At 36.6% G+C, this 23,174-nt stretch overlaps 1 protein-coding gene across 2 annotated transcripts in view; it reads left to right on the plus strand.

Moving 5' to 3' along the window:
* Positions 1–23,174, plus strand: part of ACAD11 (acyl-CoA dehydrogenase family member 11) — a 93,164-nt gene that overhangs the window by 65,002 nt on the left and 4,988 nt on the right. For both annotated transcript variants that reach the window (XM_082719133.1, XM_082719134.1), the window contains 4 exons: positions 10,390–10,456; positions 11,516–11,601; positions 13,878–13,949; positions 14,843–14,997. In XM_082719133.1, the coding sequence (XP_082575259.1) occupies positions 10,390–10,456; positions 11,516–11,601; positions 13,878–13,949; positions 14,843–14,997 (380 nt within the window). The remainder of the gene's footprint in view (positions 1–10,389; positions 10,457–11,515; positions 11,602–13,877; positions 13,950–14,842; positions 14,998–23,174) is intronic.

Consider the following 23,174-nt stretch of genomic DNA (forward strand, 5'->3'; position numbering starts at 1 on the left):
AAAGAAGAAGTTGCAGTTAAGATCCATAATTCAGTATGGATAATCTGTTATTTAAATAATCCTAATGTTCTTCAGGTTGATCCTCAGATTAGTGGAATTCAGTTTTTTATATATTAGGACCTATAAAAATCAGGACACACTCTTATAAAACAGTGATACACAATTTGGAAATTCAAATATGATTCAACAAGCAAGGATAGTTAAGTGGATTCACACTGATGGTATAATCTGAGACTTTTTAAAACTTAATTTTGAAATATGTGAATGGTAGGATCTTTTCTCATTAAAATTTGGCAAATGTAGCTCCTGAAACATTCTTATTTTAAAGAGTCCAGTCAGAACTGATTGAAAGTAGATTCCAGGGCGCCTGGGTGGCTCAGTGGGTTAAGCCGCTGCCTTCGGCTCAGGTCATGATCTCAGGGTCCTGGGATCGAGTCCCACATCGGGCTCTCTGCTCAGCAGGAAGCCCGCTTCCCTCTCTCTCTCTCTGCCTGCCTCTCCATCTACTTGTGATTTCTCTCTGTCAAATAAATAAATAAAATCTTTAAAAAAAAAAAAAGAAAGTAGATTCCATTAAATTTGAAAGAACCCAAATTGCTTTTTTCGTTTTTTGTTTTTTTAAAGATTTTATTTATCCACTTGACACAGAGAGAGAGAGAGATCACAAGTAGGCAGAGAGGCAGGCAGAGAAAGAGGAGGAAGCAGGCTCCCCACTGAGCAGAGAACCAGATGCGGGGTCCATGATCTCAGAACCCTGAGATCATGACCTGAGCCGAAGGGAGAGGCTTAATCCACTGAGCCACCCAGGTGCCCCAGAACCCAAATTGTTTTAAAACAATTATATTTTAATCTTAAATACATTTTTACTTTACATGTATAACTCACAATATAGGACAGAGGGGATTAGAATTTTAAACTCTTGGTTTTATTGGTTTTAAAGTTTTAGAGCTAAGATTTCTAATTCTGCTTTTTGTATGATCATTTTTTGAGGTGATCATTGCATTTCTAAAACATTAGCCGAAACTAATGATAGGTGTGTGAATATATAAGAAACTGCCATACTGGTTGTGCAAAAACTTGGTTTTGGCAAAGTTTAAAGGCCAAAACTCTAAGGGAATTTCATTTCTTGTGCAGTGGAGTTACCACCTAAGATCGACCTCATAGATAACAACTAAAAAGCTACAAACAAAACAAAACAAACAACTACTTGATGCTAGGGAGTGACCCAAAGCAGGCTGATTTTATAGCAGAGTCAAAATTTGGAAGATGAGACAGCAAAAGAGAAGTTTTTCATTTTTAGACTTTGGCTTGAGGACACAGTGTGGTTTGAGAAAGGTGAAGCTTCTCTAGAAAACTTGGATCTTTGTGTTCTAAGCAACTAGAAGACAGTGCCTAGAGCCGCCGTCACTGCTCAAAAATGAGGTTGTAGTTTGGGTATTCCAGGAAGGTAGAGAACGATAAAAGGAGAGCTCCAGGTTTCACCTGTAAACTTTGCCCAAGTCTCTGCTGACCCCTGAATCAAAATCATGTAGTCGACTCAAAGCACCTGCAGCTAAATAAAAAGAATAAACTAAAATTTGATCTCTCACCCCACCTAAACTGAGACAGACTCTGCGGTTTGACTCTGCCTAAGAGCCTAATAAGACAAAAACATCAACATGCTTTGAAGGGATTATAATAGAATCTAGAGTCTTCAAAACAAAATTCAAAATTACTCACCAAATGAAGAGCCAAATATAAAACCAACTAAAATATGGCATCATGGTTCATTTGTATATTTAAAAAAATTATTTTCCTGGAATCTCTAGTTACCATTTTTCTTTCACTGCATTATTTACCTGTTTTATATTATATATCCTCCCCCTTAAACATACACATATGTATGTTTATATTGTACCCGTAATTCTACTGAATTTTCCCTTTTCTGGAGACTTTTCTCATAGAGTCTTTATTCCTATGCCTATTCCAGTCTGGACTGATTATCTTTTAGGCATATTTCAGTACAGTTATCCTGGAATTTTTACATATTACTTTCCTGGGATTGTTCATCTTTTGCACTCTATGCCCTTTTTTTTTTTTTTAATTCCTTATTTTGCTTGAGTGTTTTTTTTTTTTTTTTTTTAAAGATTCCATTCACTCGACAGAGAGAGATCACAAGTAGGCAGAGAGGCAGGCAGAGAGAGAGAGGAGGAAGCAGGCTCCCTGCTGAGCAGAGAGCCCGACGCGACGCGGGACTCGATCCCAGGACCCCGAGATCATGACCTGAGCCGAAGGCAGCGGCCTAACTCACTGAGCCACCCAGGCGCCCTTGAGTGTATTCTTTTTAAGAAAAAATGCTTAAATAAATAAAATTAAAATTAAATAAATTTATAAATTAAAAATTATAATATATTTATAAATTATAAATTTTAAATTAAATTAAAATAAAATCTGAGATCGTGTGTGTCTGAATAGGTAGATATTTATTTTGCCATGACAGAGATTTGTATGTGGATGGGTATAGAATTCTAGATTTTTTTAAACATTTTTTTTTTAAGATTTTATTTATTTGACAGGCAGAGATCACAAGTAGGCAGAGAGGCAGGCAGAGAGTGAGAGGGGGAAGCAGACTCCTTGCAGAGCACAGAGCCGGATGTGGAGCTTGATCCCAGGGCCCTGAGATCATGACCCGAGCCGAAGGCAGAGGCTTTAACCCACTACGCTACCCAGGCTCCCTAGAATTCTAGATTGAACTCTTTTATCTAGCAGCCCTTGTTGCTGATGAGAAATCTGATGCAAGTCTAATCCTCATTCCTTTAGAGGTGGCTTGTTATTTGTTTTTTGTTTTTTATTTTTTGTTTTTTCTTTTTGAAACCCTTTAGGATTTTCTCTTTATAATTGATGTTTTGAAATGCCTAGAGATGGATTCTTCTTGCCAGTCAATGGCCCTTTTAATCTGAAGATGTTTTGTTTTGTTTTAGAGAATTTTCAAGTTTTAGTGATAAGTTCTTCCCTTTATTTTTCTCTTCTTTTTTTGGACTATTTTCTCTTTTTTTAGACCTCTTTTACTGTGATCTTAGATTTTATATTTTTGCTTTAAGTGTCTCTTCTCTTTGCTTTCCTACTTCTGGTCTCTGACTTCTTCCTCTGCCTGTGGGAAATTTTCTTGATTTGATTTTTAGTGCTTCTATTGAACTTTATGCTTTAGTAGTCATATGTTAAGCTCTAAGAGTTTTTATTTTCTTGTTCTTTGGTTGTTCCTGTTTCACAACATCCTTTTCTGGTTTTATGGCTGTAATACATTTGAATCTCTCAAATTATACCAACTAGAATTTCTTTGTTTGGTTTAACTCATTTGTTTTGTTTTGTTTAGATTCTCTCTGTTTCTTGTTTTATTTTGTTCCTCTATGGTCAGTTTTACAGTTTATTTATTTTGGTCAGTCATTTCTCTTTAATGTTGCAGGTTCTCTTCACGTAGTACAGATTCTTGGTTTTCTGAGCATACTTAAGAGAAAAGCAAGGGTAAATGGAGTTTTTCACAGATCTCTTTCCCAGCCATGTTTCCTTCCTAGGTGGAAATTATATAAAGAAACTTTTGGTGGAGGAGGCCTGGGATTCAGTTTAGAGTCACTGATAGGAAGCTAGTTATCAAGCTACAGACCTCAAGCTTTAAAATAACTTTATTCAGGTTTGTTTTGTTTTGTTTTGGTAACATGCTACGTACTTTTCTTTTTCAGGCTATGTGTCACATACCTGCCTATGGGAGTGCCACCTGGTACATATGTCCACCTAAAAATCTTGAATTAATTCATCTTTGGTAGCCTTGCTTCTCAGTCATACCTTCTGCCTCTGGGACCAGAACCCTCTCCCTTTGCAGTTTCTTACCCCATTTTCAAGACGCTGACTTCACTGCCCATTTTGCTGATCAGCTTGCCTCATCTACTTCCTAGATATTTATTGAAATCTTTCATCTGTTGGTAACCACCAATACCCCCAGTCCTACAGTCCTACGTCTCACCTTCTCACTTCCTTTTTTGTAATGGTTATGGCTTCATTATACATTCATTCATTCATTTCCCCATATAATGTATTATTTGTTTCAGGGATACAGATCTGTGATTCATCAGTCTTACACATTTCACAGTACTCACCATAGCACATACCCTCTGCAATGTCCACCACCCAGCCACCCATCCCTTTCACCCTCCTTCCCTCCAGCAACCCTCAGTTTGTTTCCTGAGATTAAGAGTCTCTTGTGGTTTGTCTCCCTCTCTGGTTTCATCTTGTTTCATTTTTCCCCCACTTCCCCTATGATCCTCTATCTTGTTTCTCAAATTCCTCATATCAGTAAGATTACATGATAATGGTCTTTCTCTGATTGACTTATTTCACTTGGCATAATAGCCTGTAGTTCCATTCATGTTGTGGCAAATGGCAAGATTTCATGGTTTTTGATGGCTCCATATATATATTGTGTGTGTGTGTGTGTGTGTGTGTGTGTGTGTGTGTGTGTATACATCTTCTTATCCATTCTTTATCCATTCAACTATTGATGGACATCTAGGCTTTTTCCATTCTTTGGCTATTGAGGACATTGCTGCTATTAACATTCCAGTGCATGTGCCCCTTCAGATCACTACGTTTGTATCTTTTTATTTATTTATTTATTTATTTAAGAGAGAGACAGTGAGAGAGAACATGAGCGAGGAGAAGGTCAAAGAGAGAAGCAGACTCCCCGTGGAGCTGGGAGCCCGATGCGGGACTCGATCCTAGGACTCCGGGATCATGACCTGAGCCGAAGGCAGTCGTCCAACCAACTGAGCCACCCAGGCGTCCCACTATGTTTGTATGTTTAGGGTAAATACCCAGCAGTGCAATTGCTGGGTCATAGGTTAGCTCTATTTTCAGCTTTTTGGGGAACCTCCATACTGTTCTCCAGAGTGGCTGCACCAGCTCGCGTTCCTCCCAGCAGTGTAGGAGGGTTCCCCTTTCTCCTCATCCTCACCAAAACCTGTCATTTCCTGACTTGTAAATTTTAGCCATTCTGACTGGTGTGAGGTGGTATCTGACTGGGGTTTTGATTTGTATTTCCCTCATGCCGAGTGATGTTGAGCACTTTTTCATGTGTTTGTTGGCCATCTGTATGTCTTCTTTGCAGAAATGTCTGCTCATGTCTTCTGCCCATTTCTTGATTGGATTATTTGCTCTTTGGGTATTGAGTTTGTTAAGTTCTTTATAGATTTTGGATACTAGCCCAAATATCTGATATATCATTTGCAAATATCTTCTCCCATTCTGTCCATTGGCTTTTGGTTTTGTTGGCTGTTTTCCTTTGCTGTGCAAAAGCTTTTTATCTTGATGAAGTCCCAATAGTTCACTTTTGCCTTTGCTTCTCTTGCCTTTGGTCGATGTTTCTAGGAAGAAGTTGCTGCAGTTGAGGTTGAAGAGCTTGCTGCCTGTGTTCTCATCAAGGATTTTGATGGATTCCTCTCTCACTTTGAGGTCTTTCATCCATTTTTTGAGCCTGTTTTGTGTGTGGTGTAAGGAAATGGTCCAGTTCCATTCTTCTGCACTTGGCTGTCCAATTTTCTTAACACCATTTGTTGAAGAGACTGTCTTTTTTCTGTTGGATATTCTTTACTGCTTTGTCAAAGATTAGTTGCCCATAGAGTTGAGCATCCATTTCTGGGCTCTCTCTTCTGTTCTATCAATCTGTGTTCTGTTTTTGTGCCAGTACCATGTTGTCTTGATGATTACAGAGCTTAAAGTCTATGTAATAGATCTTGAAGTCTGGAATTGTGATGCCGCCAACTTTGGTTTTCTTTTTTAATATTCCCCTATCTGGGGTCTTTTCTGATTCTATATTAATTTTAGGATTATTTGTTCCATTTCTTTGAAAAAAGTTGACGGTATTTTGATAGGGATTGCATTAAATGTGTAGATTGCTTTAGGTAGCATAGGCATTTTCACAATATTTGTTTTTCCAATCCATGAAATGGAACATTTTTCTATTTCTTTGTGTCTTCCTCAGTTTCTTTCATGAGTACTTTATAGTTTTTTGAGTATAGATTCTTTGCCTCCTTGGTTATTTTGCCTAGGTATCTTATGGTTTTGGGTGCAATTTGAAATGGGATTGACTCCTTAACTTCTCTGTCTTCTGTCTTATGTTGGTGAATAGAAATGCAACTGATTTCTGTGAATTAATTTTATATCCTAACACTTTACTGAATTCCTGTTTGCGTTCTAGCAGTTTTGGAATAGAGTCTTTTGGATTTTCCACATAAAGTATCATATCATCTGCAGAGTGAGAGTTTGACTTCTTTGCCAATTTGGATGCCTTTTATTTCTTTTTGTTGTCCAATTGCTGAGGCTAGGACTTCTGGTACTCTGTTGAACAGCAGTGGTGATAGTGGACATCCCTTGTGTTTTCCTAACTTAGGGAAAGAGCTCTCAGTTTTTCCCCATTGGGAATGATATTCACTGTTTTTCATAGATGGCTTTTATGATATTGAGATATGGATCCTCTATCCCTTTCCCTTCAAAACCCTCTCCCTTCAAAACACTTTGAAGAGTTTTGATCAAGAAAGGATATTGTAGGGCGCCTGGGTGGCTCAGTGGGTTGGGCCCCTGCCTTCGGCTCAGGTCATGATCTCGGGGTCCTGGGATCGAGTCCCGCATCGGGGTATCTGCTCAGCAGGGAGCCTGCTTCCCTCTCTCTCTGCCTGCCTCTCCATCTACTTGTGATTTCTCTCTGTCAAATAAGAAAAAAAAAAAAGAAAGGATATTGTAATTTGTTAGATGCTTTTTCAGCATCTATTGAGAGAATCATATGGTTCTTATTCTTTCTTTTACTAATGTATTATACCACATTGATTTGTGCATGTTGAACCAACCTTGCAGCTCTGGAATAAATCACACTTGGTCGTGTTGTATAATCCTCTTAATGTACTGTTGGATACTATTGGCTAGTATTTTGGTGAGAATTTTTGCATCCGTGTTCATCAGGGATATTGGTCTGTAATTCTTCTTTCTGATGGGGTCTTTGTCTGCTTTTGGGATCAAGGTAATGCTGGCCTCATAAAATGAGTTTGGAAGTTTTCCTTCCATTTCAATTTTTTGGAACAGTATAGGAGAATAGGTGTTAATTCTTCTTTAAATGTTTGGTAGAATTCCCCTGAGAAGCCGTCTGGCCCTGGGCTCTTGTTTGTTGGGAGATTTTTGTTGACTGCATCAGTCTCCTTACTGGTTATAGAGAGAGCCTAAAAGTAACAGACCAGAAAGGAACTGAGACAATATACAGAAATAGTTACCTTACAGGCAATACAATGGCGCTAAATATTTATCTTTCAGTAGTTATCCTGAATGTAAATGGGCTAAATGCCAATCAGAAGACCCAGGATATCAGAATGGATAAAAAAATAAGACCCATCGATATGCTGTCTGCAAGAAACTCATTTTAGACCCAAAGACACCTCCAGATTTAACATGAGGGGGTGGAAAACAATTTACCATGCTAATGGACATCAAAAGAAAGCTGGAGTGGCAATCCTTTGACAAATTAGATTTTAAGCAAAGATTAAATAAGAGATGAAAAAGGACACTATATCATACTTAAAGGGTCTGTCCAATAAGAAGGTCTAACAATTGTAAATATCTATGCCCCTAATATGGGAACAGCCAATTATATAAACCAATTAATAACAAAATCAATGAAACACATCAACAATAATAGAATAATAGTAAGGGACTTTCACACCTCCCTCACTGAAATGGACAGATCATCTAAGCAAAAGATCAACAAAGAAAGGCTTTAAATGACACACTGGACCAGATGGACATCACAGATATATTCAGAACATTACATCCCAAAGCAACAAGAGTACACATTCTTCTGTAGTGCACATGGTACATTCTCCAGAATAGATCACATCCTGGGTCACATCTCAGGTCTCAGCCGGTACCAAAAGATTGGGATCACTCCCTGCATATTTTCAGATGACAATGCTTTAGAACTCAGCCACAAGAGGAAAGTTGGAAAGAACTCAAATACATGGAGGCTAAAGAGCATCCTACTAAGGAATGAATAAGGCAACCAGAAAATTAAAGAAGAATTTTTAAAAATTCATGGAAACAAATGACAATGAAAACACAATTGTTCAAAATCTTTGGTATATAACAGAGGCGGTCCTGAGAGGAAAGTATATAGCAATACCAGCCTTTCTCAAGAAACAAGAAAGGTCTCAAGTACACAACCTAACCCTACACCTAAAGGAGCTGGAGAAAAAACAGAAAATAAAGCCTAAACCCAGCAGAAGAGAAATAATAAAGATCAGAGCAGAAATCAATGAAATAGGAACCAAAAGAACAGTAGAACAGATCAAGGAAACTAGGAGCTGGTTCTTTGAAACAATTAATGAGATTGATAAAGCCCCTGGCCAGACTTATCAAAAAGAAAAGAAAAAGGACCCAGATTAATAACATCATGAATAAAAGAGGAGAGATCACAACAAACACCAAAGAAATACAAACAATTATAAGAACATACTATGAGTAACTAATACACCAGCAAATTTGACAATCTGTTAGAAATGGATGCATTCCTAGAGACATATAAACTACCAAAACTGAACCAAGAAGAAATAGAAAACCTGAACAGACGTATATATTTATTTTAATGGAATCTCAGGAGTAATGGGGGACAAACAAATTTCTGCATTCGTGAATCTCTCCAAGTTGGTTTTAGAAAAGCTATCAAGGGGAGCATGGGTTGTTCAGTTGGTTGAATGTCCAACTCTTGATTTCGGCTCAGGTTATGATCTAAGGGTTGTGGGATCAAGCTTCAAGTAGGGCTCCTCACTCAATGTGATGCCTGCTTGGAATTTTTTTCACTTTCCCTCTTCCTCTGCCCCTCCCCCTTGTCACGTGTGTGCTAAATAAATAAATAAGAAGGCTACCAATTTGGTTTCTATTCTGAGCTCTAGCAAATTCTAAATTAATTTCTACTGTATAGTTTTCTGTTTATTTAGTTTAGTATCTCCTCAGATATACCAAAAACACAATAAGAGTACAGTTATGACTGTAATTCTGTTTCATTTGCTTCTTCTATAGAGCCAGAGATTCAACTATAAGGAATTTTAAAATTTCATTTGTGAGTCCTGGGGTTTAAAGTAAACCCCTTCTCTCTACCTTTACTCTTGACTTTTATCCTCCGTTTCTTTATCTCTGTTTGCCATGGTCTCTGTTTCTTGCCTAATCAGCAACATTCACAACCTTTTATTACAGTATATTTTATAACTGTTCTATTTTATTAGTTGTTAATATCTTACTATGTCTAAGTTAAAAGTTAAACTTTATCACATATGTGTATGTATGGGGAAAAAAGCAGTATACATAGGATTTGGTCCAATTGCAATCTCAGGCATCCATTGGTGATCTTAGAACATATATCCCTTGTGGATAAGGGGCATTGCTGTATTTGAAATAATTCCCAATATTTCTCATTGAATGGTCAAATGATTTCAAATCTCTTAAAACCATTTTTTATAAAAAGTTAAAAAAAAGAATCTGATAATTTGTTTAAAGATTTTGTACAGATGTGTTTAACTTAGTCTGATCCTGTGGTGTGTAGCCTTGTAATTAGAAAGCCAATTAAATGGTAGTTTCCCTGAGGGACAGGGCTTAGACTTAACTGGTGAAAAAGAAATGTAGTTTTTATAAGAAGGCCCCTTTGGGAAATTGCCATAGAGCTGTGAACTGTGATAAAATAAAAGTTTGTATTAAAATGGAAAGAACTTTAGATTTCAAATTCCTGACCTTTAATAAATAAAAAAATGAGAACTTAGGCTTATTGATGGTAGAGTCAGAGCCTTATATATGTAGACAACTCCAGGTAAATCATCCTCAGCTGCTCCTTAGTATGTCTTGACCAAATAGTATAGTCAGGATAGGTACTGAGATCCTCAGACCAACTCACCTTCACCCAACTCCATGGTAAGGGAAATGAGGTCTTTCTCAGCCACTGGCTGGATAGTTAATACCATATGAGATTTAATACTTTGTTGGTCATATGTCAGAAAATAGGAGATCTAAACAGGAGGAAATACGCTAGAAGAATTTCACAACCTTTCTAACATGCCGAAATAGTATGAATGAGAGAGCCGTCATTTTGTCTTAAGGGTTGCAGCTGTTTCATGGCTTCAGTTTCTGGTTATTTTTGCAGCTCTTATTGATGGTGTCCACTCTTGGCTTTGCCTGTGCAGTTTAGCACATAAGCATTTTTAAATGAATTAAGGGTTTTCTTCCTATTTTTTTGCAAGATAAACTTGGAAGGATTAGAACTTTAAGGGTGAAATGTCAGACTAAAAAATTTCTTTTTGTGTTGTATTCTGCTTATTTTCCCCCTTGCTTTAGGAGCTGGAAATCCAAAGTGCACAATTGCAATTGTTATGGGAAGAACAAAAAATGCCTCTGCAACCAGGTAACAAAATAATTGTGATTGAGAGATCTATTTGGGAATAAGAATTGCGCTTTCTATCCACATAATTTACTTAAAATATGCCATTTGGTCGGGGCACCTGGGTGGCTCAGTTAAGTTTCCAACTCTTGATTTCCACTCAGGTCATGATCTCAAGGTTGTGAGACTGAGCCCTGTGTCAGGCTCTGCACTGGGCATGGAGCCTGCTTAAGATTCCCTCCTTCAGCCCCTCCTACCTCTGACTCTAAAATAATTTTTTTTTTTAAATACACCATTTGGACTTACAAATCATAATATAAAATGTGAGATTAATGTCACATTTGTGTTTCACAGTTATTTCATCGTAAGATAATATTTAAGAAGCATTTCAGGAAGTGTTGCTGTATGTTCTTCACTGTGTAATTTCCTGCATTAAAAAGTGTTGCTGAGGGGCGCCTGGGTGTCTCAATGGGTTAAAGCCTCTGCTTTCGGCTCGGGTCATGATCTCAGAGTCCTGGGATTGAGCCCCGCGTCGGCTCTCTGCTTTGTGGGGAACCTGCTTCCTCCTCTTTCTCCCTGCCTGCCTCTCTGCCTACTTGTGATCTCTGTTAAATAAATAAATAAAAATCTTTCAAAAATATAAATAAATAAATAAATAAATAAATAAATAAATAAATAAATAAAAAAAAAGAAAGTGTTGCTGAATCCTCAGAACTGTTTGGATCAGATTATAAAATACATTAAAATTTTCAGAACTGTCTATAAGTAATTAAGTGATTAGATATATAGATCAAAGTTGATAGTCTTGCAAAATTTGATATTGTGTATCAGTTCCCAGTTTCCATTGCTGAGCAACGAGAATCCTCAAATAACTAACTTATTTTCAAATCATTGTTACTGTTCCAGATCACAGCCAACATCCAACTCTGCTTGATGTATGTCTTTTACACAATTCCCATTCCAGACATCATTGCTTACATGATTACATAATAACAACAAAAATGATAATTGCAACTCCACCTAGGATCTGTTTTATTTTTCCACTTAGCACACTTTCCCTAACATCTGTTTTTCTTTAACTAGATACAAACAACACAGCATGGTTCTTGTCCCTCTCAACACACCTGGAGTAGAAATAATAAGGCCTTTGTCAGTGTTTGGCTACATGGGTAAGTACTCAACCAATATGAGCATGCATTAGCAAGCAGGACAACTGAAATATGCAGTAACACTTAAGGGAACAGCATTATAATGTAGGAGATGTATTCTTAGAAGTCCTTTAGTGCTGATGACTATCTTCATATAAATGCTGGTGGAACTCAGAATAAAGCAAAGAGAGAGAAGTGGTGCAACACTGGACTTCATTTTGTTTCCTTTTTGGAAAGGGTAGATTGTATTCAAGGAACAGCAGCTAAGACTGATGCTTTTGTCATCCTGGAGAATGCTATAATGAAACAGACTTAGAAAAATTAAATCTAAGTAATCCATAGTAAAATTCACTTTTTTTGGGGGGGGGATGGGGGGAGAGCGAGCAAGAATGGGGGTGAGAGACAAAGGGAGAGGGAGAATCTTAAATAGGCTCCAGGCCCAGTGCATAACCCAGTGCGGGGCTTGAGATCATGACCCTGAGACCATGACCCCAGCCAAAATCAAGACAAGGATGCTTAACCAACTGAGTCACCCAGGCACCCCAATAAAATTCACTTTTGTCTTCAAGTTTAGCTTTATTAACCAATCAAACTACAAAAACTATTAGTAAGCAATGAATTTTGACTGATTTGAATGCAAAACTTTCCTTCCTTCTGTTCTTTGGGTGGAATTTCTAAAAAGCAAGGATACTTTTGTTTCCTGCTACCTACCTCAGGCTCATTGTTCATTGTTCCCTTGCTGCTCAGGTCATTCACTCAGCAAGTACTTATTGAGGGCTGACCATTGTTCTAGGTGCTTGGAATACATCAGTGAACACAATAGGCTAGGATCTGTGCCCTCATGGAGTTTACATGCTAGGGGAAGGAGAGAGTAGCAATAACTACAAACACATAAATAACTAAATTACAGCAAATCAGCAGGTAAATGCTATGGAAAAGTTTATTGAACCTGATCCATATGATCTTCTGTGGTGACTCTGGGTTTGTCTGTGTAGTTGAATATGGCTAATAAAAATGTTCAATACCAGATATAAGTAAGACTTGGAGTTTTGGAGAACATTTGTCATCACCTCCCATAGGATGCAGCTGTAGAATATACCCGCAGACTAAGCATAATTTTCAAGACGGTGATGAACAAGCTCACTAGAGGAAATTGTGCATGGGGATTTGTTGGGTTGCAGAGCAATGGCCTGAAGACCCCCAAAATGGATTTATAGTTTAAATTGCCTGGAAATCACCTCTATTGCAGAACCTATATTTGAATTTTCAGTGAGACAGATTCACCAGCACCTCTCCAACTCCCATGCCCAAGGCCAAAAGAAACAATTGTGGAGAAGATCAATTATTAATGTCTATTCTGACAGGAAAAGGGTGTGGAATTTGCATGAGATTATCTCCAGAACTTGATGGAGGGTGGGTGGGGAGCAGGAGGAGGGGTAGGCGGTATGATGTAAAGACAGAAATGTTCCCAGTCTCCATCAAATGCCAGCATTTCCAAGAGGCAAACATAGGGAACAAGCCTGGACTGGGAGTAAACATACCTCAAAGTCCAATCACTGCTTTGTTTTTGAATACTGAGCCTGCTCTGTCCCTTGTAGGAGGCTCTTTGCCTCTTCAGGCATTGATTTACACAATGATAAAATAAGAAACTTGAATTACATTACTCACTTTTAATTTTTGAACCATTGGAACCTTTTTCTCTTTCCAAGCAAAATTTTCTATGGAACCCCATATATTAGAAGTCTCAAAGAAAAAGCAGTAATAAAATAATAGTAAGATAATCTGTTTGGGTCTGTGAAGCCACCTTCCATTTTAGTAACTCTGCAACTTCAGAAAATGAATTTGAAAGTCTAGATCAAATGATTTCTAAAATCTCTTCTAAGTGGAACAGTTGATGAGTTTTCTAGGGTATGGAGTGCTAAGGGTTCAGAGCTTGAGGTCTACCTAGGAATATCTGACATACAAGGCTCTTAAGCCCTACTTCTGAGTAATTTCTTTGAGTAATTATTAATTATATATGAAATTTTTTTGGTCAACTCATTTTGCTCTTTAAAATTATATTTTCTAGGGGCGCCTGGGTGGCTCAGTGGGTTAAGCCGCTGCCTTCGGCTCGGGTCATGATCTCAGGGTCCTGGGATCGAGTCCCGCATCAGGCTCTCTGCTCGGCGGGGAGCCTGCTTCCTCCTCTCTCTCTCTCTCTCTGCCTACCTCTCTGCCTACTTGTGATCTCTGTCTGTCAAATAAAATAAATAAAATCTTAAAAAAAATAAAATAAAATTATATTTTCTATTTTATAGATCATCTCCATGGAGGACATTTTGAGATTCATTTTAATCAAGTAAGAGTTCCTGCCACCAATTTAATACTAGGTGAGATAAGTTGGAGAAATGATTCTCCAGTATTGTGTACTAAAGTATTTTCATCTGAATCTGGAAAAGATAAGAAATATACTTTGATTTAGATACTTTTCCCTCCTACTCCATTTATAAGGCAACATTTTTCATGGTGGATTTTTTTTTACATGGAATAATATTTAAGTATTTGATTTGGTTTTATATATCACATCAATTGAAAACATAGCTAAGTACAAAAAATGTACAATTCAGAGCAACATACTTTTTCCTAAAACATGACTTTCAGGTCTCCACTTGTTCTAAGAAAACCTCAATGTTCTTTCTGAATTCAAGTCTTATATATAAACCCATTAGAAGTATAAATAACTTTGCATATTAAATGACTAGAATGTCCTCATCCTCTTGCTTACTAAAATCCTACCCAACCCAACCTTCAGAGAACATCTCAAATGGCACTTCTTTCAGAATGGTTTTGTGTTCTTCACCCCATCCACTCAACAAGCCCCTGCTGCCTCCCTCAGGAGACAATCTCTCTCTCCTTTGCCTTTCTTTGTTCTCCTCCATATCCCTTATTCCTAGCATCCTTGCCCCTACTTCTGGATTCTGAACTCCTAGTGTAGGGACTGTGTCTTATCTTTGTAACCACTGCGGCACTTAAAAAATACATGGATAGTTGGTTCTCAAGAGACAGTTCCTGAATTGGATTAAAATGTTTAACAGTGGTAGTTTTAAAAAACATGGAAATCAAAAGTTCCATAAATAATGAACACTATTACAGAGCTGACTTTTTTCCTACCAGAATACCACAATTCTCATAGAGGGGGCAGTTCATCGTTTTCTCAAGATTTGTGTAAATAACAAAATAAGTGGGCTGTGGCCACTTTAATGTTTTCCTTTCTTCCTTACAGGTGAAGGTAGGGGATTTGAAATTGCCCAAGGCCGCCTTGGACCAGGCAGAATCCATCACTGTATGAGAACAGTAGGGGTGGCAGAACGAGCTTTGCAGATTATGTGTGAACGAGCAACACAGAGGGTGGCCTTTAAGAAGAAACTGTTTTCACATGTAAGGATGATTATTTATTTGAATTTACTATAGCCCCATGCACTCACTGACCTTGTAACAAAACAGCATTATTGATCTTAGGGAGATTTCCTCTACGTAAATAAGATGCTTTTTTTCCACAAAGTATATTTTTCTGTACTTAATATAGTCTAATGAGAGATCTTTAACTTTGTGAAAGATTAAATAATTCCCAATGTGCTTCAGCACAGCTCAAAGAGTATGGACAGTTCCTTCAACTTTCTCATACTCTTGTTCTCTAGAGAAACTGGTACATTAGCATTCTCTGTGGATCTGAGAGGGCTGGCATAAAGAAGAAGGATTTGCCTTGTTCTTTGGCTTTCTGAAGGGAATTAGTAATAAGTGAGGAAATATAGGAAAATAACCTACAACTCAGTGAGAGGAGAGAGATCTAAAAAATGGAAGGCCTGCTTCTGTAGGAAGTGAGTTCCCTGTTACTAGAGAAATGTAAGTAGAAATGGGACCAATAGTTTGGTGGGATGTTCATGATTTTTTGAATTCCCATCTATAAGTTATGTACTATGGAGTCTGTTCTTTACAAAGCACAATAAACAATAAAGTTACATGTGCCCACTATAATCAAAATTAGAGAATATTTATCAAGAGGGAAAAGAAGCAGTCATTTCTGACTTCCTTGGGAAACTTTATAAGTGGGATATTCAAATCATCTCCCAAAAGCCCTCCTTTTAAGAAGGCAAGAAAATTTATTCTTAAATATTCAGTATTTAGGATTGCTAACATTTTAGTGTTAGGTCAAATGTAGGCTGATAAAATTGTATCTGTGTTTGCTGGACATGTACATTTTAGTACATTGGTCCCCTTGTATATTTGTGAGCATCTTTTAAAATTTCACAGTATATTTTTTACCTTAAATTCCTATAGACTGTGTTTTCTTTTTGTGAAATATTATTCAGCATATCTGTGATTTAGTTATAACACTGTTCTTATGGAAAAATACAACCTATTTTTAGCGCACACCTAGGGATAATTTGTGGGGAACCCCTTTAGTATATGGCAAGGGCAAGGAGTTCAGCTGTTGGATGGACACTGTGGGAGGAAGTAAAATAAGGTATCAATTTTGGGACCATGGATACACCTCCATGCGGCTCTGAGTAGGAGCTAAAGAGTTGCTCATGGCATCAATTTCCTCCTGTACTTTTCTCTTTTCAAGTTTGCCACCCAAACCCTGGAACAGGATGCAAGGACGACAGGATGAGATGCAAAGACATCTTGAACACATAAAAGCACTCTCCTTAAGTTTCATGAGAGATATTTTTAACACTATACCAGAGGGAAATTTCCCTCTTGCTTTTTGTAAGTTAATGTATCAGGCAGAACAAGCCTGAGCTTTTCAAAAACATGCCTCCCTTCACTGGAAACTTCTTGCATTTGGCACAAAGAAAATGATCTGGCAGAAGCAAAAGAGATGTTGAGGCATGTCGTAAACAAAAATATGAGCCAGATTTTTTTTTTCAGTTTATGTATGTAACATTCCATTTCCCTGAATTTGGAGACTCTTTTCCAGCTGCCTTCTAAATTATTTCAGGCACGAAAGTAGAAAGTTCTGTATCAAAATAATGTCTTAGTAAATTAATCTGGCACCTCCTTAGAGCACTCAGTTTCTGCCCACTGAATGCTTTTCAGCAAATCAAAGCAGTAGAGACCCAACTGAGAATACTTTCTTTTATTCAAAAGCTAAAAAATAAATGTATTTGTGATCTGTTCATGAAGTTATAATCACCCAGCTTTATAGTTATCAAAAAGATACTTACTGCTGGGGCTTATTTGAAGTTGTTAATTTAGAGCCTTGGTTCAACCTCTAGAGTCATCCAATAGAAATATGTTCTAGTAACTGAACGTTTAAAAAAAACTTTAGTTAAATAAAAAAAAATTTAATAGCTACATTTTTTAAAAGTAAAAAGAATGATGAAATTGATTTTTATAATCTATCTTATTTAACCCAGTATATTTAAAATGTTATCACTTCAAAATGAAATAAATATAAAAAGATTAAGGTATTTTACATTCTTTTTTAAAAACTACTAATTTTACTAAATTGGGTGTATAGTTCACATTTACGATACATCTTCATTCAGACTAGGCATATTTCAGATGCTCAGTAGCCACAAGTAGTTATTAGCAGCTATTATGTTGAACATCAGTGTTATAGGAAAACTGATCAAATACCACTGTTTAAGAAAGGTACTGCAGCAAATATAACCAAGCATAAAAGTGACTATGGAAGGTTAATGTGGATCAAATAATAGCACTGTAATTGGCTGCTGATCAAACTTAACAAATTATTCTCCACTGTAAATATCAGTTCTATGATGAGGAATGGAAACAATAACAACAAAAAACTCATTATGGCCAACCAGAAGTATCTGTTATTATCTATTGAGTTGCTTGTAGGATTTTATGATAAGGTTTGGTTTCTATATTCTTTTTTTTTTTTTAAAGATTTTATTTATTTATTTGACAGAGAGAGATCACAAGTAGGCAGAGAGGCAGGCAGAGAGAGAGGAAGGGAAGCACGCTCCCTGCTGAGCAGAGAGCCCGATGTGGGACTCGATCCCAGCACCCTGAGATCACGACCTGAGCCGAAGGCAGTGGCTTAACCCACTGAGCCACCCAGGCGCCCTGGTTTCTATATTCTTTAGTGATATATCTCCTGTTTCATTCTTGACATTAGTAATTTGTGCCTACTTTTTCCTTTGTCAGTCTTGCTAGAGGTCTGTTGCTTTTACTGATCTTTTCAAAGAATATAAAATATATTAATTTTTTTAAAAGATTATTTATTTATTTATTTATTTGACAGAGAGAGAGATCACAAGCAGGCAGAGAGGCAGGCAGAGAGAGAGAGGAGGAAGCAGGCTCCCTGCTGAGCAAAGAGCCGATGTGGGGCTTGATCCCAGGACCCTGAGATCATGACCCGAGCCGAAGGCAGTGGCTTAACCCACTGAGCCACCCAGGCGCCCCTAAAATATATTAATTATTAACATACAAAACTATAAAATGTGGTTGTTATATTAGGGCTTAATATTAACAAGATATGTGTTTCATTGATTTTTCTCTATTTTATTGATTTCTGCTCATTATTATATACTTCCTTTTGCTTATTTGTGTTTGTTTTGCTTTTTGGATTTATTTTGGTTCTTGAAGTGATAGCATCCATCATTGATTTGAGACTTTTCCTCCTTTTTAATGTATGTTTTTTAGTGCTATAAATTTCCCTCTCAGTACTGCTTTACCTGTGTCCCACAAATTGTGATATATTGTGTTTTCATGTTAATTCAGCTCAATTTATTTTTCAATTTTCTTTGAGCCTCTTCTTTGACATATGAATTATTTAAGAACTGTGTTATTTAGTTTCCAAGTGTTTGGAGATTTTCCTGTTACTCTGTCCTTATTTCTAGTTTGATTCCATTGTGGTTACAGAATAAACTGTATTATTTAATTTCTTACAAATTTGTTGAGATTTGTTTTGTGGCTTAGGATATTGTTTCTCTTACTGTTTGAGAACGTTGGGAAAGAATGTGTATTCTCCTGTTTGGGGGTGGAATGTTCTATAAATGTCTCTTAGATCCTGTTGCTTGTTGGTGTTGTTGAATTCCTCTGTATTCTGGCTGACTTTCTGTCTAGTTGTTCTATCAGTAGTTGGGAGAGGGGTGTTGAAGCTCCAGCTAGGATTGTGGATTTGTTTACTGCTCCTTTCATTTCTGTCAGCTTTTTCTTACATAGTCAGCAGCTCCATTGTTTGCTGCATACACATTTAAGATTTCTACTTCTTCTTGATGGATTTACCCTTTTATCATTATATAATGACCCTCTCTGTCTTTGGTAATTTTCTTTGTTCTGCTTCATCTGATAGTAGTAATATAGCTGGTCCTGCTTTCATGTGATTAATGTTTGCATATTACATATTTTTTATTTTTTTGTTTTGTTTTTAGCTTGCTTATATCATTATATTTGAAGTGAATTTCTTCTAGTTGGCACTTAGGTGGTTCTTGTTTTTAATCCACTCCGTAGTCTTTGCCTTTGTAATAATTCATGTTATGACTTAAGTGTGCCATTTAATTTATTGTTTTATGTTCTCTGTTTTTCATTCCTTTAGGATAATTTAACATTTTTAGAATTCCAGTTTGATTCATCTATAGTGTTTCTGGGTATACCTTTTTGTATAGCTCTTTTATTTTATTTTTTTTTTAAGATTTTATTTATTTATTTATTTATTTATTTATTTATTTGACAGAGACACAGCAAGAGAGAGGACACAGGCAGGGGGAGTGGGAGAGGGTGAAGCAGACTTCCCACTGCCAAGCAGGAAACCCAATGTGGGGCCTGATCCCAGGACCCTGGGATCATGACCTGAGCCAAAGGCAAACGCTTAATGACTAAGCCACCCAGGCACCCCTAGCTCTTTTAGTGACTCGTCTAGGTATTACATTATATAAATATATACATATTTGTATAAATGCATGTATTTTACCAGTGTCCTCATTTTATCCGTTTGAATGAAGTATAGAAACTTTATCTCCCTTAATTTAAGTCGCTTTAACTCCTTCATTTATAATTGTCTTCAGTAATTCTTCTACATAAATTTAGAATGACATCACAGTGTTAAAATTTTTACTTCAACTGTTAAACATAATTTAGAAAATTCAAGAAGCAAAGAAAAGTCAATTGTATTTAACTATATATTTTCTTACTATGTTCATTCTTTCTTCCTGATTTTTTTTTTTTAAAGATTTTATTTATTTATTTGACAGAGAGAAATCACAAGTAGATGGAGAGGCAGGCAGAGAGAGAGAGGGGGGGGGAAGCAGGCTCCCTGCTGAGCAGAGAGCCCGATGCGGGACTCGATCCCAGGACCCTGAGATCATGACCTGAGCCGAAGGCAGCGGCTTAACCCACTGAGCCACCCAGGCGCCCCATCTTCCTGATTTCTTAAGGTTCCTCTTTCTGTTTAGGGAAATTCCTTTAGCCATTCTTTTAAGAGTCTATAGGTGACATTTTTGTTTGTTTGTATGTCCCCACTATACCCATATTGTTGACAGTTATTATCATGAACAGAAGTTGAATTGTGTCAAATGCTATTTCTGCATCTGTTGAGATAATCATATTATTTTTATCCTTCATTTTGTTAATGTGGTATACCTATTGATTGATTTTACAGATATTGAACTATCCTAGTGTCCCCAAAATAAAGCCCACTTGATTGTGGTTGATGACCCTTTATTGTACTGTTGAATGTGGTGTTGAGGATTTTTGCCATCTATGTTCATCAGGGATATTGGACTGCAGTTTTCTTGTTTTGTACTGTCTATATCATTTTAATTTCAGCATAATGGTGGTGTTGTAGGAAGAATTTGAAAGCTTTCCTTCCTCTTTTATTCTTGGGAATAGTTTGAGAATCGTTAATAACTCTTCTTTAAATGTTTGGTAGAATTAAGAAGCCATCTAGTTCTAGACTCTTGTTTGTTGAAAATTTTTTATTATTATTGAGTCATTTCATTACCAGTAATCATTCTTCCTGACTCATTTTTGGAAGATTGTATGTTTCCAGGAATTTATCTGCTTCTTATAGGATGCCCATTTTGTTGGCATATAACTGTTCATAGTAGTCTCTTCTAATTAATTGTATTTAATCAAGTTCTGTGGTGTCAACTGTTACTTCTCATTCGTTTCTGATTTTATTTATGTCTTCTCTGTTTTTCTCTTGATGAGGCTAGCTAATGGCTTATCGATTTTATTTCTGCTCTGATCTTTATTATCTCCTAACTTCCACTAACTTAGGTCTTCATTTGTTCTTTTCCTAGTTAATTTAGGTGTAAGATTAGATTGTTTGAGATTTTTTTCTTTTTTTTTTTAAGATTTTATTTATTTATTTGACAGACAGAGATCACAAGTAGGCAGAGAGGCAGGCAGAGAGAGAGGAGGAAGCAGGCTCCCTGCAGAGCAGAGAGCCCGATGTGGGGCTTGATCCCAGGACCCTGAGAACATGACCTGAGCTGAAGGCAGAGGCTTTAACCCACTGAGCCAGCCAGGTGCCCCAGATTGTTTGAGACTTTTCTTGTTTCTAGATCTGTATTACTATAAACTTTCTCCTTACAACTGCTTTTACTGCACTTCATAGACTGAATCATTGTGTTTTCATTTTGTCTCCATGTATTTTTTAATTTCCTCTTTGGTATCTTTGTTAATTTATTGGTTATTTAATAGCTTGTTGTTTAGCCTCCACATGTTTGTGTCTTTCCTTTTTTTTTTTTTTTCTTTTTTGGTTGTAATTGATTTCTAGTTTTATACCATTGTGGTTGGAAAAGATGCTTGATATGATTACAGTTTTCCTAAATCTGTTGAGGCTTGTTTTGTGACCTAATGTGATCTATCCTGGAGAATGTTCCATTTGCACTTGAAAAGAATGTATATTCTTTGTTTTGGGGTGGAATGTTCCCTGTATATGTTAAGTCCATTTAATCTAATGTGCCATTCAAAGACACTGTTTCTTTGTTGACTTTCTGCCCCAGTGATCTATCCATTGATGTAAGTGGATTGCTATATATATATATATATATTTATTTATATAATGCCCTTCTTTATCTCTTGGTGTGGTTTGTTGTTGTTTTTAAGTAGGCTCCTGTTTTTAAGCAGGGCTTGAATTCATGACCCAGAGAGTTACATGCTCAAACAACTGAGCCAGCTAGGTGTCCCAACAGATTTTGTTCTATTTTTTAATATTTCTATTTTTTTAAAGATTTTATTTATTTGATAGAACATGAGAAAGAGAGCACAAGTCTGGGGTCAGGGGCAGAGGGAGAGGGAAAAGCACACTCTGCTGAGTGAGAGCCCAACCCATATTTTTATGAGTTGATTTCTGGAGTCTCTTCTGTTCCAAAGACCTATCATCTCTCCCTTTGCTAATACCACACAGTCTTCAGATCAGGTTGTGATCTGATTCCTCTAACTTTCTTCTGTTTCAAATTGTTTTTGTTATTTTAGTTTCTTTGCATTTCACATAATTTTTAGGACAGGTATATATTTATATTTCTATATTAGGACAGGTATATTTATATCCACAAAAATGTCCTGCTGGAATTCAGATTGGAATTACACTAAATCTGTAGAAGAATTTGAAGACAGCTGACATCTGTACTATTAGTCTAGCAGTCCATAAATACAGTATTCCTCTATATTTAGGCTTCCTTTTTTTTTTTTTATCAATTTTATAATTTTTTAGCATTTGGATACTACACATGTTTTGTTAGATTTGTGCCTTTTAAAAATTCTCTTGTAAGTAGCATTTTTAAAATTTCAGTTTCCAACTGTTTAATGCTAGCATATAGACAAAAAATTGATGCTATGTGTTGATCTTGTATCCCATGATTTTCCTAAACTCTATTAGTTCTAGGAAGGTTGCTTTGTTTGGTAGAATCCTAAGGATTTTCTAACAATCACGTTGTCTGTGAGTATGGATAGTTTTACCTCTTTTTTTCCCCCCAAACTGTATGCAATTTCTTTCTCTTGACTCACTACATTGGGTAGGACTTCCCTCAATGATGATAAATAGGAGTGGTTAGAGTAAACATTCTTGCTTTGTTCCCAGTGTTGGGGGAAAAGCACTTAGTCTTTTATCATTAAGCATGTTAACTGTAGAATTTTTTAGATGCTCTACATTGGGTTGAATAAGTTCCTTTCTAGTCCTAGTTTGCTGAGAGTTTTTATTATGAATACATGCTGAATCTTGTCAAGTGCTATTCTGGATCAACTGACATGATCATGTACTTTCTCTTTTTCAGGCTAATATGGCATATTACAATAATTATTTTTCTTAGTAACTGATTTTTTAATATGAATGAACCTTGCATTCCTGAGATAAATCTTACTTGGTTGTGGTGTACATTCTTTTTATATATTGCTGGACTTTATTTCCTCATAGGTTTTTGCATCTATATTGGTCTTGTTTATTCTTATCTGGTTTTCGATTAGGGCAGTTCTGGCCTCATAAAATGAGTTGGCAAGTGTTTCCTCCATTTCTACTTTGTAGAAGAGATCGCACAGAATTGGTGTTATTTCTTCTTTAATTATTTAGTAACATTTACCAGTAATACTATCTGGACCTGATCATTCTTATTTCAGGAGCTTTTAAACTGTGAATTCAA

This window comes from Mustela nivalis (genome assembly GCF_964662115.1).
Source record: "Mustela nivalis genome assembly, chromosome: 1".
Lineage (NCBI taxonomy): Eukaryota > Metazoa > Chordata > Mammalia > Carnivora > Mustelidae > Mustela > Mustela nivalis.